This window comes from Nipponia nippon, unplaced genomic scaffold (genome assembly GCF_047370975.1).
Source record: "Nipponia nippon isolate SJK-2023a ecotype South Korea unplaced genomic scaffold, ASM4737097v1 scaffold_3, whole genome shotgun sequence".
Lineage (NCBI taxonomy): Eukaryota > Metazoa > Chordata > Aves > Pelecaniformes > Threskiornithidae > Nipponia > Nipponia nippon.
Genome location: NW_028262347.1, coordinates 39,633,072 through 39,649,753, shown reverse-complemented (window position 1 = coordinate 39,649,753; position 16,682 = coordinate 39,633,072). Strand labels below are relative to the sequence as shown.

General features: G+C 38.4%; 2 protein-coding genes across 3 annotated transcripts in view; both read right to left on the bottom strand.

Annotated features, from left to right (window-relative positions):
• The window catches only part of NUP107 (nucleoporin 107), a 32,063-nt gene extending 30,958 nt beyond the window's left edge, over positions 1–1,105 (bottom strand). Inside the window, exons 1-2 of one of the 2 annotated variants that reach the window (XM_087767920.1) lie at positions 1,030–1,105; positions 156–241 (exon numbers count right to left, since the gene is read on the bottom strand). In XM_087767920.1, coding sequence (XP_087624046.1) covers positions 156–241; positions 1,030–1,037 — 94 coding nt within the window. In that variant the 5' untranslated portion in view covers positions 1,038–1,105. Of the gene's footprint in view, positions 1–155; positions 242–845; positions 947–1,029 lie in introns of those variants that run through there. The other variant, XM_087767921.1, reaches the window with a different exon arrangement.
• A 6,604-nt stretch (positions 1,106–7,709) lies between these two features.
• RAP1B (RAP1B, member of RAS oncogene family) overlaps positions 7,710–16,682 on the bottom strand; it is a 31,351-nt gene continuing 22,378 nt past the window's right edge. The window contains exons 4-8 of the mRNA XM_087764514.1: positions 16,099–16,155; positions 14,533–14,673; positions 12,289–12,432; positions 10,408–10,523; positions 7,710–8,952 (exon numbers count right to left, since the gene is read on the bottom strand). Of these exons, the coding sequence (XP_087620640.1) occupies positions 10,437–10,523; positions 12,289–12,432; positions 14,533–14,673; positions 16,099–16,155 (429 nt within the window). The 3' untranslated portion in view covers positions 7,710–8,952; positions 10,408–10,436. The remainder of the gene's footprint in view (positions 8,953–10,407; positions 10,524–12,288; positions 12,433–14,532; positions 14,674–16,098; positions 16,156–16,682) is intronic.

Genomic DNA, 16,682 nt, shown 5'->3' with positions numbered 1-16,682 from the left:
TTAAATGGGTATAAAACAAAGAGTAACTTGCTGTATATTTGAAAACTACTCTCAACATGCTTAAAATCAAAGCAGTGGTAAAAATACACACACCCTGTGAGCACGGCAAGCAATGATTAAAGAAAAAATAAAAAGTTTTTACAGAAAAAGGATACTAGAAACTCTTTTCTGAGAGCTTTGCTTTCGTCCCGTTCTGGCCATCTCTGCATCACGGGGGGATGGCATGTCTCCAAAACCGTTTCTAGAGAACAGCAACATAGGCACAAAGTAAGCAAGTGAATCCAAGCAGAACATACAACAAGATTTTTCTGTTGCTTCAAGAAACTCCACAACTGGGAAACTTAAACAAAGCCTAAGTCATTTCCAATTCTAGTCGTGATGTCCAGTTTCCTCTACAGATCACCTAGTATTGCTCATCAGCTCGGGAAAATGAGTTTGTCTGAAAACCCACACTTTGTTCCTCCTGCACCACTACAAACATTTTCTTATTAAAAAAAGCCAGTAAGAGATGCAACAGTATGAAATTCAATTTTGAACTGAAAAACTCAATTGAAAGAATGACATGACTTCACGATTTTTTTTCTCCAGGTACCCAAAATCACCGCAGACCGAGAAAGTTCACGTGTCTTGCAGGTGGGGAAAAAACCGTTAACAGTTGCTAAAACGCAAAGGAGAAGCTACAGGTGGACTGTGAAGGCCACAGCCGTGACTGCCCAAGCGGGCCTGCCTGTAGAGCACCCTGCAAAAGTGCAAAGGCTCAATGATTCCTGCGTAATGGACAACCCCCGCTTAACCGATAAATTTATTCCAGAAGAAGTCAAACAGATTTAAAGCTCTCGGGTGACCTAAAAGCCTTCGGTGCCCCTCAGACGCTGCTTCAGCTTCGCTGCCTTTTCCAGCCCGCGCTGCGAGCGCACCGCTCCCCGCGGCCGCCTCAGGAGGACGCGTCCCGTCCCATCACACCCGCGGGGGGCCGCGCTCCCCGGGACGCCCCGCCGGCCCCGGCCGCCCCCTCCCCGCGCCTCCCACCTCTCCATGGCGGCCTCCGGCCCGGCGCAGCCCAGGCTCCGGGCTCCAACCTTCCCGCCTCCGCCAGCACCGGCCCGCCGCCCGGAAGGAGAAGGGAGAGCTTCCGGCCGCGCAAGGCGGGGCTGCCGCACTGCGCCTGCGCCGCGCCGGGTACCGGTAGCGTGGCCTGGGCCGGGACGCACCCCGAGCCCCGGCGGCAGCCCGGCCCCGGGGAGCGGCCGTGCTGAGGCGAGCCAGGCCGTGGTGGTGGTGAGGGGGTAACGGCCTGCCCTGCCCTCCTCTGTCCGGGCGGCAAAGGCTGCTCTCCTTAGGCCGAAGGATCCCGGATTAAGCGACAAAGCTTAAACAAAAAAATAGTTTAAGTGTTTCAAATGCTGTTCAGGTTATCTCATTCCACAGAGAGGAAGTAACCCAATACTCAAAATTTTTTCTTTTCTTTTCTTTCTGTTTTCGTGCCTCCCAGCCTTTGCTTCGTCAAGATGAGGCTGTTTCTGTCAGAAGATGACAAACTTGTGCTTATTTCTTTTCCTTTCCCATTTCTCCTGGTGTAACTCGGACTGCTGGCACCAAGAGGTAAGGTAGTAACCACCACCCAGGATCGCTCAGCCCGTACCTCCCTGGGCAAACTGACAGAAGTTAGGAAATTGCCTCTCCTTTTCCTCCCCAAAATGGATTCATAATTTTAACTACAGGAAAACACTGTTACTACTCTATCAGTACAAATGACCGTACTACTGACTAGTTCGTTTACTTGTGCTCTAGTACAAGGAAAAGCGTCCCAACTGCGTTTTTAGCGTAGACAGGCAAGTTCTGAAAAACACTTGCAAATACACTCGGGTGTATTTGGGGCTACAGCTACCAAGGGGTACTTTGAGCAAATGAGGCATTTAAATTCCTCATACAGAGGGATGCATCTGAAAACAGCTGCAAAAGGCAGCAGAACTGCAAGACACCACCCGAAGGCCCACGGCTCGCTTAAGACGCTGATGAAACGCCGTGGCACCCAACCTTGGTGGCTCCCTGAAGCTGCTGGAGAGCCTAACCTCAGAAGGCTTCACGGGAAGAGGAAAGCTGAGAAGCCTGATGAAGATCGGGTATGCAAGAACGCAAGCAAGCAGAAGACCCTTACAGAGTAGATTAGTCACTCAGGAAATGTTGTTTTGGATTTTTAAAAAAAAAAAAAGTTGCCCTTCTATCATATAGACTATCACGAAAGCACAAGTGAAGGCAGCAACCTTCATTATGGCAGAAAACTAAAAGAATGTTAAAGGAACTATATATCCTAATTCAGTACTACATATTTAACAGAATTTACTTCTCAACACATTCTCACAAAACAGTGTAGCATTATTGCCTCTGTAGTGCAGTGGGAAATTCAAACAGAGTAATGCACAAATTAATTCTGGTGCAATTCTTCGCCAACAGCTCAAGCTCTCAGGCTAGCCCTTTCTCAGGGCAGGAAAGTGTAAACAAATGAGGGATGTAATGATGTCAGAGAAAATGCTTCCTTTGCATGCTGCCTCAAGTTCATTCAAAGCAATGACAGATGACAACAAAGCAAAAGAAATAAGGCTGAAGAGAAATTAAGAGAGCAGCATGCATTCCTTAAAAAAAAAAAAACCCAAACCCAAACCAAACCAGCCTGTAAAAGAATACAAAAGATTTGGGGCCCTTAAGAGAACTTGTCATAGCATATACAGCCTCTTTAAGTGCAGGCTGGGGAAGCACCTTTGAGGCTTCAAGTTGGCTTCAGAATGGGGGCAAGGAGGGGGGAACAGGGCAAAAACCTGGAGTTGTGTTTTCAGGCAGTATTTTTTGACTACTGTCCCACTTCATATTTATCTAGCAAGAGGGAAAGAGGGAAAAAAAAAGCAGAAAAAAACCTGAAAGTCTCATGCAAGCATCTTACACTTCCAAGAAGCAGAAGGGAATGCAAATTTTTCAGGCAGCGATATAAAGGACTCTGAGTTTAAATTTATAGTTAAAAATTATAAATCCATCTTAAGTTTCACATATTTGCATCAACACTGATCCTAACTCCAGCCATGTTGTCAGAGTATCACAAGGGATAGTAACATTCCATACTTAAGAGGCTTGACAAGCAAAGACAACTCAGCAGCTAGCACGACTAACACAGAAACATGGTGTGTTTATCGCCAACGTCTAGGATTCCTCTGCTCCCTACTAGCTTTCTGTGAAGTTAGCGAGGTTTACAGGATCTACTAGGCTAAAGTTCAGGATATACTAGATTAAAATTAAACAAGTAAACTAACTTAAAACTCCAATTACCCTTTAGAAAATATGTTTAATATAGACAGCTCACAAATCAAATAAATGGCCCTAATGCATTGCTAAGGTGCATACGTGACATCTGCATATACAAAACTGTAGTCTTAATTCAGAACTATCAAAACCAAGGGCACGACAAAGTTCTGCAACGTGTGACAGCAGCGCAACTGCATTCAGTACAAAGAAAACCACAGAATCTCTCCTATACCTTGCCTTTTTGTAAGAGGAGGAAGAAAGCTCATGTTTTAGCCCATCTTTTCTTAGTTGAAACACGTTCCTGGGATGTGTAATTTTTCACTTTCTAAAATTTAAATGTAAGGTTTTTTAAAACCGATCTCAAGAATTTAACTGAAGTGTTTATGTGCTTGCTTAGTATTAAAATACTTGTGTTGACTCTCAAATTAATGTTTGCTGGAGGTCTTCGCCTAAACAAATTGATTCCCATGCCCACTCCTATTGAGGAAGCTCAGCTAAAACCCCTTTTTTATTAAAAAGAAAGAGACAAATTTGTAACTGTCATTTTATTTGTGTCTGAAAATCATGACAGTAGTGCCAAGGGTCTTTGTTGTATTGGGCACGTTACAAACAGCAAACCCAGTTTATGAGAGCTGGGATTTCACGTGTAGATTTTTGTACTTGGTACAGGAGTGAAGTTACTGACTCCTCCCTGGTAGATTTAGAAGGTAAAAATGCTGCATAGTATGAAAAGGTGAAGTATACTGACCAAAGAAGGAACTATAACTTCTACTATAATTTCACTTGGTATCCAAGATTGCAGAAATGCCCCCTCCCCCCAAGTTTATGGTAACGAAAAGACATTACATGAATTAATTAGAAATTACAATGTCTTTCAAATGAAGTAGTTCACCCGAGCCATAACCTCAAAGGAAAAAAAAAAAAAAAAAAAAGAAAAAAATCGTGGTGGCAGTGAACTTTCTTAAAACAATGAAGCTGTAGAGCTTGTTGTTCAGCCGAACTCGTATTTCTTGAGGCTGAAATGAGTACAGTGGAATTATGAAGACATTCCTTTCTCCATTCACAAAGCTCTCCCTAAAGAACACCTCACTGAAAACAGGAAGCCACCCTCTGCTTGATGATTCAAAATTCTGAAAACACAAGGTTTTGGAGGGTATTTAAAAAAACCAAAACAAACCCCCAAAAACCCAAACACAGAAAAAACAAAAGAGAAGCAAAATTCACATTTATCTGTTGTTTGAAGCCCAGATATTGCAACACTGAGAACAAAATCAAGACTACAAAACAACGTTGCTTATAGTTCCACACTGAGAATGTAAAGATTGCAACAAATGTAAGTATTATTCCAGAGTTTTACTTTATAGAACAGAGAAGTTAAATTAGGTTTTCAGAATCTTCAAGTTGTTTATAAACCTTTCAAAGAAAAGCATAAGGTGCTTGAGACTCAGAAATAAGAACCTAATTTGATTGAGAGCTCTGCTTCTCTAATGGTGCCTTAGAGAACTGCATACAACTGCACTTTGTTACATCTTTGAGCAACTTTTTCTTTGCTTTTATTCTCCTCCCCCTACCCAGCCAAAATAAAAGCTATAAATTAAAGTATAGCCTAATGCTGTTGGGACAGCAGTTTAAAATTGGTCAAAAAGCTTTCTGTCTATGCTGATGCTTGGCTGCATCTTCATATTACAATTCAAAAAGTACTAGACAGCTGTATATAGACTACTATTTTTGACCATTCACATCTAGAAATAACTTTCTATTGTTGATATGTCTAAACTGAAGTCTATCTAGAACTACTACAGTATTGTGGCAAAATTTCTCCCCTTCCAAGTTATTTCCAAAACTGGCAAAGATTAGAAAACTTCAGAAAAAAAAAAATCCTATCAAGTTTGATTCATCCATAGTTGGTTTAGCATTTTAAAAGAAAATCCTCATCTTCAGCGTTCACCCATGAGGAAACAGCAACTCTAATTACGCCAGTAAAGGAGTAAAACGCACAGTTTAATCCAAATTCCAGCAGGATTCTCCTCCTACCTCCCATTTCTAGCATTGCAATATCAGTACACGTTATGAAACAATATCTAACTCTACAATACTTTTCCACAAGTTATGTTCTCTTATGCAGAAGAGCGGTAGGAGTTTGAGCTTACAGTACGTTCGTTTGGACATCTGAAAACATCTTGCAAAGTCTGAAAATATTCTTGTAAGTTCAGCAAGTAGACATTCATTTCACAGAATAATTTGAGGATGAAGAAGGGCATGAGTAACAAGGTAAGGTATAAGAAATAAATTTATACCGACAGGAAAGAGTCCTAAAATGAAGAGTGCAATTCCATTAAATAATACTTCTATATTTTAGGACACAAACATTACTTTTTCCATAGAAAGCTCAGACATTTAAATACTGACATATACCAATTTCAGATTAGGGTAGAAATAAAGCAGTCACAGCCTTTGTGTGCACTGTAAGCATAAGCTAACTTTACAAGCAGTAATACATGTGTATTAACACTGAATTTGGAAAATTACTGCATTAGTTCTCAAGATATGAATTATGCATGTTTTCATCCAAAGCTTTATGAGAAGTGTTCTGTTTCTGTACAAGTAGTTCAAGCGTGAACTTCTTAAGCGCTGGTACACAAAGCTGTTATCCTGAAGATACGTAAAAGTTTGTTCAAAAATTTCAGCAGACAGGATTCTTTTCTAGAATTGGTAACTGCTTACATAGTTCCAATTCCTGCGGGGAACTGGACGTTCACTTCCTCAGCAGGAACAGCTTCTTATGCCGTGATTACTTAGATATGATGAAAATTCTTTCATGTGTTTTTCCTTACGCTTCATGTCCATCACTTCCTCAGCATAATTTTGTCATGCATCTTCCCTTTAACAACCAGGACACTGCTCCCTTGAAGCCTGCCTAAGTTTTCAAGGAGACAAATACTGGTTTTTAGGTATTACCTGGGTTAGGATGTGTTAATTTTACAAATCTGGCCTAAGTTCTAAATATAGGAGAGAAAGTGTATTTCACTTTTTTAGCACAGTCTTTAGATGGTAAAGCCTGGAGTTTCTGAAAATTGTACTTTCCTGGGATTTGATCAAACTGACTACCTCTAATGCTGAGGAACTGTACATTTGCTATCCCACAGAGCAACCAAGAATGCTTCAGTACAGAGCTTTCAGGACAAAGCCTGACGTCCCCTGTAATCAGTACTCTTTGGCTGGACACTGAGACCAGACCAGGGTCCCTCTCTGATGTTATCAAAGAATTTTCTCTCCCTCCCACCCAATGCCATCTGTACAGCTGCCTGGAAAAGAAACACATTAAAAAGAACACAGATAAGGTCAATTGGGACATAAAAGTGTTATAAGACCTGAATAAGCAGAGGCTGAAAGTGAAGGGAGGAAAAATACTGATTAGCTCATCAAGGAGGAAGGTACCTAGTGAAAAAGGAACTAGAGCATCCAGTGCTCCAGTCTCATCTACTCTGGGGACCAATCAGGATGCAGGGAGCACCAAAAGAGATATTTATGGGGATCATCAACCACATGCTCTGGTTTCTAATGATAAATGAAAAGGAATTTCAGTCTTAACTCTGACTCTGCACAGTGAAAAAGAGTGTATTACCTCCACTAAAACAATGGCGATGACTGATGAAATTACCAGCAGGAAGGATCAGCTGGGCTCCCTAATTCACTTTGGGCAACGTAAACTATCTCAAAGCTTACTGGTATTAGCTAACCTAATCTGGTTGAATTTGCAGGAATGGATTAGAACAAGCTCTGATAATTCTGTGCCAGAGAAACAGGAGGTACCAAGTATTTGGGTGTGACATTAATTTTCAGCAGCACAGCCAAGATCAGGAAATCATCCACAGTCCACGCATTCCACTTCACAGTCTAACAGTGTTAACCGATATTTAAAGTCTGCAAAACTCTACACTCGATGCTGCAAGAATGCTATTCTGCAGATTTCCTTGAAACCAAATACGGTTTAATCATGCAGAAAAATCATGTTTTCTCCCAAGAGAATTTTTTTTTTTTTAGCTACACTAAGTCAATTCTAACAATGAATTCTTCCTGGAAAAAAGGAAAAGAGCAGGCAACGTATTTTCGAGTTCCCAAAACAGCCACTGACAGTCTAACCTTTGAAGACAGCTATTTTTCTGTTAGACTCTCCCTTATGTGAGAATTTCGAATATTCAAAATCCAAAACTGTAAGTGGAATTTCATTCAGGCAGAAATTCATCCACCCTAGCACATGGGATACTATTAGAAGAAATATCTATGGCAGGTATTTGTCAGAGGACAATGTCATAATGGTTCCTTTTCGTCCTAACATGTACGAATCTGCACTGTGCAAGAGATTTAAAATCAATATTTACTAGCACTAAAACACAAAACATTCAAGTAGTATATAATTGTAATGCAAGCCCTTGCATGGCAATCCAAATTTATTGAACTACTGATGCTAAGTCATACAAAATTGCACCACTTTAATTAAGGCTTTTAGTTTACATTTGGCCACCTCAAAGCAGTTGTAACATTAGGTTGGTCAATTTAAATACTGTGGCTCCCTGTTGGATATACACACAATCTTTACACCCAAACGTTAATGCATACAAAGCAACAAGGCATTGTTAAATAAATCAGCAAAAGTTAATTACTGCAACTTAGGCCCTGTGACCAATTACACATGATTAAAATTACTTCCCACATTCACATCCACAGTACTCTTCCACCATTTAACATCTCAACCAAAACGTTACACATGTAAAACAATCACTAACAGGCAAAAGTACTAAACCTGTATATTTGGTATTGCAAATACACTTATGCATGAGCAAGCAAGGGAATTCACAGTGAGAATCTACAGCTGCAGAAGCCCAAAAATGATTTACAAAAAATTGTTAAATCATTAAAAAATCGTTTTAAAATATACACTTCTTGTTGTAGACCCCCACTGTACACACAACTATAAACATTGTTCCCTATGTAAACAAGGAAAAGGAAACATACAATAAAAGGTTGAAAAGTCTGGACATTTCCTTCCCAACAGATATTAAAGGCCATGTCTTTAGTCAGACATTATACTGAAAGGACTCTTAAAGACTAGATCACTGTCTCCACAGGTTTTTCCTAAAATTAAAAAACTATATAGCTGTTGTGTTAATCAAAGCGCTTTTGTACAATACGATGATGATGATCCTGTATTTCTTTAAAAAAGTTACAATAAGCTACAAATACCGATGAAGCAAAGTTATCTGGAGTAGTCTATATAGGAGCTCTTTGGACTTTCTTTTATTATGCTAAAATAGTGGTGCTTTTAGGATTTACATTATTGTACTCTCCAATAGAAAGTGGGGATTGTTGAAGTATACAGTACACAGTTTTCATACATGTACAACATTGGTGGATGAACAATGTCTCTTATCAGTAATACTGGATGTAGGCTCTGGTTTTACCAGTTGCATACACTTAGAATATTTATAAGTAAAAATCTCTCGTGACACTGGAAAGTGATTAGAATGTGCAAACTGATGTAGTAGCTTTCATCCATTTCTTAAAGGGTACCACCACAGGAAAGTCCATTTAAGATGTTGGTAGGTTTAATAAAGTTGGAATGCTGGCACTGTTGAATTGGGCAACAGTTCTTCAGACCTGTAACGGCAAAACAAGAGGTTAGTATTAGTAACAACTATTTGTCATTTCTCTTTACTTAAAAGAAGTCAAGCAGGAACTAGCAAAGTTCTTAGCAAACAGACTTAGAAGATAACCTTATCACTTCTCCTCTACTAATATCATTTCTACTGTACACACACAAATAACAGACTATCTCAATTAGTAAAACTGAACTGGAATACATATGGTAATCCAAGCTGAACTGTGGAAGTAGTATTCGATGGGTGCGACTGGTTTTGCTTACAGTATGACAGTTCCAGTGGCTTTAATAACAAAAACACATTTGGAGGATCAAAGCTCCTGAATCGAAAGCCCTGTTAAAGAAATGCAGCAGCCACTTCTGCCACCTCAGCTAATGTTTTTGGGACCCTCTCAGTTTTACTTTGAACTGATTCAAGTTGTTCAAATTAAGTAAGTTTTAATATTGATACCAAAAAGAGTTAAACATGGCACTATCTGAATATTAATAAAAGCCTGTAATTTATGACAGTGAAATGGCCTACCAGGATCCTCCAGTATATCAAATAGGTCTATCAGATGACAAAATAATGGATCATAGCACTGAAGCAACCAAACTACCATATGTCCAGTAAAACTGAAGAGAATCGAGATGAACAGGGAACTTGCATGATGTCAGGTCAATCAGGAGACATCTATCCATACTAAGGCTCAGAGGTGGAAAGGGGGAAACAATCTGCCCAAGAACAAGTTGCAGGAAAAAAAAAAAATCATGCCTGCTGAGTAACTTCTGAAAAGGCTTGCTTAAAGAGCAGGCTGGAGCTTGCTTGAGCCTTCAGCAGCATTCTTAAAGAATGGATTCAGTCATGTGGAACATTAGCCAACTGCCAACGAGCAAGAAATTGATCTAGTAGCCAACAGCTCCAGGTCAAATATTTTGAGTGTTACAATGATCACTTCACTGTTCTCTTCCAAATGTACTAATTAAAATGCAGCCTATAAAATATCCATATAGTCCAAAGTAAGCAAGCTAAATTCCTATGACATCATGCAAGTACATGCCGGAATTCAAAGCAGAAAGTGACATTTTAGCATGCAAACTGCAATATTTTACAGTGTGCATTCCTCATAATTGAGCTCTTGCAGTATATTCTATCAGCCTTTAAAAAAGAAAACCCTGTTTCCAAAAGCTAAAGTTTTGAAGTATCAGAACAAACATCCTTAATTTGAGCTCTACCAACACCTTAAAGCTTGGCGGGGGGGAAGATACTAGCGTGAACAGTGTATCTTGCGCATATTTGTAGTTCTGACTTTGGAATGGCAAAATAAAGACCATAAAAATTTCTATGATAATGTAAATCAAGACTTTTCAATGCTGTTCTGCATCAACAGCTACCACAGTTGTTTAGGGTTTTTTTGTTGTTGGTTTGTTTGGTTTTAATAGCCATAATACACAGAAAATTTTAAAAGGTTTACCTGGCTCAGAGCTACAGTACAGCTATGTATTAAAGTAGCTGACATGATGACTTTTTGCGTGCTTTTCCAGGCACTGGAGTTTTTCTGTTAATTTGTCGCACAAGGTCATAAAAGATCTGAGAATATAAAGATCAGTTGGTTATTGGAATTAAGAGGCTTCTCTCATAACCTTAAGCCTTGAATCTTCACACATAATATACTCACATACTCAAGAACCCCTGTAAATATTTAGTTATCACAAAGCCAGAAAGTTAGATTGTATACTTAATTAATACCCGTTCATCTTCTGTTTAAGATAATTGTCTGTCAAGGCTTTCCTACTTTCAATGAAGCTAACTGGAAAGGCATTTATAATCTGCAGCTGTTTAATCTCTAGGTCAAATTTATCTGAACACGCACGATATGTGTCACAATGATCAACTACTATGCTATTACTTTGCAATTTAGCACTGAGGTCAAGAAACAGGCCATAGCTTTCTTCTAACTCAAATCACTCTAAAGATACTCTTTTAAAGAAAGTTCTAGTAAGTTTTAACTCCACATTTTCATGGTAACTCAAGTACACTGCATATTCTGTAAGTCTATTGTATTCAAATAAGATCATGCTTTTCCAGATATCTTAAAAATACTAAAGTCTAGCCTTAATTCAGCAGCCTCTCTAGGACTACAGCATGACATAAGCGCAGCATTTCCTAGAAAAGTAACTTATCTATGAGACTCTCTCACACTTTGAATCTCCTAGAATTCTAATTAGAACATGATTTTGTTGAAAGGCTAATTTAAGACAAGTCTACATACTACAATTAAACAGCATCTGTTTTGTTCATAACTGACATTGTTCCAATTATTTCTGCATCTCCTAAATCAAGGAGGGCCTCATACTGAAGCCATCCTAGCAGTTTCCTAAGGCCTGGCTGCAAAGCAGCAAACATTCCAACAAGGGCTTTTAGTATTTGATGGAAGTAAGTTCTAGTTTATTAAACATATGACTTTTATATAGTTAAGCTGATTAATTTGTATTTAAGGCAAACTGAATAGTTTCCAGAAATTCCCAACTAATTAAACACACATTACACATTTTTAAAGTCAGCTGTGCTTAAAACTCATTTGATTACATCCAAGTCTTGCACAGAGGCCCTTTCAACTTGACTGATACTGCCAACGATGTTTTCCAGAAGACACAATGAATTTCTGAGTTTATCATAATATTCAAGCTGTTCCAGAAATGTAAACACTAACACAGCTCCTTTTTCCAAAACTTTTTGCATCCCTTTCTTTATGCTGGCACCCCCACTGGATAAGAAGGCATGCACTGTGCTAAGTCCCAAAAATGCATTTGTTTGATCAGTCACCTAGCTCCTGCTAAATAAATAAATAGATAGATAGAGGAGAGGTTCAAGTCCCTTCTCTAATCAGCTGCTAATCTGGACAAAACCCTTAAGAGTTGTTGTCCTTACTATCTCAAATAATTTAATACCAAATAACTTAAATCAATTAGTTTTAAGGATTTAACTCTCTTAAAGGTCTTTTAAAAGAAAAAAGTAGTCTAGCAGTGCACTCTAAGTGGACAGAGATTATATCAACTAGGGAATGTAACATGAAAAAAGTATTTATCCCAAATTCATATGGATATAATTTGAAAACTAATTATACTTTAAAATTATATTAATTTTTTAAAAGCTCTAAGTCAAAGCTAACTACATCTCTTAACAGAAACGTCTCAAATTCTCACAATAGTTTCGTACAGTTTTGTCCATTATAGTGAATGTTACTCATAATTTTGTTAGTTTTTCTTGACAAGCAGTAATGTCTGGTTACCAGAACACAGTGTCCCATCGTTCTCTCCCCGCCACCCCTCCCCCCATAGGAAGTGTGCCTTACCTCATTAACATTTATCTTTGATTTTGCAGAAGACTCTAAGAATGCACAGTTATTCCATTGCCTTGCTAGGTTCTGACCTTGTTCCTTTCCCACAACTCTCTCATCTTCCAAGTCACACTTATTGCCAACCAGAATCATAGGCACCTAAAACCAATTTAATACCAGGAAAGAATTCATTAAAATTTTGGGAAGGCACAATGTAAATACACACCTAAAACCCTATCTGAATCCTTAGATGATCCTGACCTCCAGAATAATCAAGCTCTGGTATAACAGAAACTTAAATTTACAGTTGTGTGAGACTTCAATCTTCAAATCAAAGTGACTGCATTTTTTGCCTTCTGTTTGGCAGGGCGGTGGGGGGAATGGTTTGAGGATTCGGTACACTGCCAACTGAGAAAATTTCACATCTTCTAGAAAACCTAATGAGATTTCATGTTCAGACATTTAAGGTATCAAGAAGTCTACTGAAGAATGTGCTGCAAGATTCTTACATATTCAGAAATCCTGGAAAAAGTGGCTTGTACTGGGTAGTGTGATGAAGGACACTAAATGTCCTTTCGCCATTCCTCTACTTCCAGCATATCTGCACTCCTTTCAAGAGCAGTTTGCTCAAACAGTTCTTATTAGCAAGCTGATGCACACAGAGGAAAGAAACATGCTAGCTTACCAAAATTACTAACTACAGAAAACGCTGAATTGACCTTTGTGGCAAGAAAAGGCAATCATACAAGGGTTTGTGTTTTTGTTTTTTTTTTTTTTTTTTCCCCTTCCTTTTACTAATTTAAGGACATAGCTAAGTTTCTCCCAAATTAAAGTGTTGGGAAAAAGCTTACAATATTTTGATCATTTAATTTCCCCCCACTGAGAAAGCAAGTCATGCCTAAGCTTCGGCATAGGAAAAACTTCATGTAAATTTTGGTGAGAACAAAAGTTGCAACTTGAAGCTCGTTATCTTTCTCCTGATACTATGGAATGGCTTTCAAGACTGAGAGGAGCGTTCTAAAGAAAAATACAATACCAAGGAAATGCTACAAAAGAAAGTATATACGAATCAGCATAAATATACCATGTAAACTAAGGTTTCAAATATTGTTACATTTATCTTAATTGTAGTGTACGAAGCTAATTTGATGCTAAACAAGGCTATAACTTGGTAGGTTCTGGATGGGAAAGGCACATGCAACTTAAATACTACCCTTTTGAGATACATTTGTAATAATGGATAATAAATCACTTCCAGAAGAAAACTGCTGAACACAGGCAAGACCTGCAAATGCTTATGCTTAAGAAAGTGCAAGGTGGTTTGTATTACAAGAGTCACAATGAACTTCCCTGAAATTGAAACGTTTAATACATTCTGTGTCCACTGGCAGCAGAAGCCCATGTGGATACATGCAGTAAGGAAGGGATCAAAGTTTCTATGAGCGCAGTTTAAATGAGATGAGCATACCTAAAAACTATTCATTGCTTACGTTTTTTTTCCTCAAGAAAGATTTTTCTGTCTGATGGCTACAACATAGAAGGTGTTCCTGCTAAAAACACACTTTTACTGCTGTTTCACATTTGAAATACCTTTCTTCCTTTTATTAAGGGACTAAGTATTCACTTCCTACAACTGCAGTAAGTTGGTTTTTTTTTTTGTTTTGGTTTTTTTTTTTTTATAATAAATTAGAAACTGGAATATTTTAACCTTACATTACAGCTTTAATAATGCTAAGAGGTGCATACTGAAATTGTGTGGAAATAGTATGACCAAACTTACTTGCAAGAACACACACAAAATATAAAACCTACATAACATGCAAGTTTAAAGCTTACAGTACTGTCTTCTGTAAGAATTTAGAATTTTATGCTTTTAAAATACCATAGACAGTAGGCATACTGAAGAGAAAAACTGAACTGTAGGTTTTTTGGTTTTTTTTTTAACCCTTCATTGATAGTAATTGAGGTAAAAATGGAGTTGCTTTAGAGATGTTTTCTGCAGTACTAGTGAATAAGGTTATACACAATTTCAAATAGAGTGTTTTAAAGGAAGAGATTAAAAAGACAGTTCTCTATATACCACATGACAATTCACTATTTCTCCAGCTTGCCTTAAGAGTTGCATTTCTATACTATGCACTACTGGTTGATTTGTCTCTTAATTTAAAGCTTGGAAGCTATCTGATCGTAGTGTATGCATTACAACATCTGTAATGAAAACTGTAAATATAAGTATTAAGCATTTTTAGAGATGCTTACGTCATCAGTGTCTTTGACTCGAAGAATCTGTTCTCTTAGATCCTGTAAATCATTAAACGTGGACTGTGCTGTGATGGAATATACTAATGCAAAACCTTGTCCATTTTTCATGTACAGGTCTCTCATTGCTGTAAACTGTTCCTGTAATTAGAAAAAGATACAAATGTTGCATTCAATTTGCACTTCCCTTACATGAACTGCCATATACTTCAGGTCACAAATGGATCACAAGTACAATGCATTTGTGCCCTCCTTGCCTTTTTAAACCGACGAATATTTTACTGTTTGACTATAAGCATTACAGTAAACTGAACCGCTTTTAAATAAATCTGGTTTGAAACATTATCTGGGGTGGCTGAACAATATCTAGATATTGCCAAGGGCTATACCCTGGAGTGGGAGGGGAAATCACAGAAACTAAAGTAATTTCAAGAGAGAAGGTACAGTAGAAGGTGCAGTGTAATCTGTAGACTACAGAAGTTAAGTTCCTCCCAAATCCTTCCTTACATACCAACTTTCACCCATCTCCTGTTCGTTCCTTAAAACACATCGCAAAGTAAATGCGTCCCTTTGCAGCCTCCATTTTGTAGTCTAGGCACTTTCCTATGTTAAATTCTACTTTCATTTTCAAGACTGACTAGAGGATGGAGACACTCAATAGACTTGTGACATCTCCTAGACTTCGTTGACAACTACAATATTGCATATGAAGACTTGCTAGTGCACTGCACAGCAGCATTAGGGCTTCTCCCTGTTTGAAAACTCTTACCAGTATGACTGTGGGACAGCATTTGCCTTTCTCGCATTGGTGACTCGGCTACCTTGTGACTGATCAATCACTCACCAAGTCCCTTGCTGTATGTCAGATGAAAAGCCCAGTATATTTCGAGAGAACAGCCACTCCATCTTTCTGTAGTTTTGCATGGCCTTACTCTAATATGGAATTTAAATAAATTATTATTGGACCAGATTACTATTATAGTTCAGAGAACACAGGCTACACTCCAAGGGTCTTGAGCTCGTGCTCACTGGAATCAATGAAAGAAATGACTGCTTTCAGTAGATTTTAGAACAAGTCACAGAAAAACCTGACCAGTATGCAAAGGGTCAGCATAAACCCTGCACTTTGAGTTCACATAAGCTGACTAAAGTGATACTATTTTTTACCCCAATGTCAGAGTACATCTCACACACAAAAGAGAAAGGAGAGAAGAAAGCACGTATTCTCTACAGCAACAGAAATCAAACCTGAGTAGCCAGCGGGCCTGAATTTTCCTCTGGGCAATATAAACTCAAAACAGCAGCACAAGCTCTTTTAAAATTCTCAATCTCATGTTTCCCCTATTACAGAACATGAGCTCACAGGAAACTTGGAATTCATTTTCTGCTGCAATACTCAAATTTTGTTTAAATACTAGTATGTTAAAGAACGTCCTTTAATCCAATGCACGGACCACAGTTACTCTTTAGAGAATGAGGAAGGAAACGTGTCATCATTTACATCCCTACAGCTTTTGATAGTTTTAACACTGTACATCAGTATTTAGGAAAGTTGGTTTTACATACCGTTCCTGCAGTATCTAAGATTTCAAGCATACACTGTTGTGCATCTACTTCAACTTGCTGTCAAGAGAGAAAGATGTGGTTAGAGTTTTTCCTCTTGCAACTCTCTCCTCCAAAGACACCAGGAATTGTGTGATTTTATAATTCATAATGCATAAAGCAACATAATGGCTTAAGAAGTTTATATGGATATACACTTTGAAAACAGCAGGAAGAAGCCTTTCAAAGAACCCTAGTGACATTTTCAAAAGCAGCGTCAGCAGCCAAGTACCACTTTGCAAAGTGATTAGGGATTTTTGATTATTAAAAAGGAGGCTGCTAAATTTGTAATAATGGTTATCAGCAACTAGCACAACTAATTTCTACTTGTTTCAGGGATCATTCACAGATTGAAAGAAAAGTATGGTGAAAGCTAGAAAGTTTGATTGGCATACTAATGCTCATTTAATAGTAATTTCTATCAACAAGAGAATAAGTAATACATAGCAAACAATAAAGCAAGCAAACCGCTAAGAGTGGTGTCCCCAAAACAAGCCTTTAGTGACACTAATTAGGAAACTGATTCAGCTTAGAAAAATTTGCAAAAA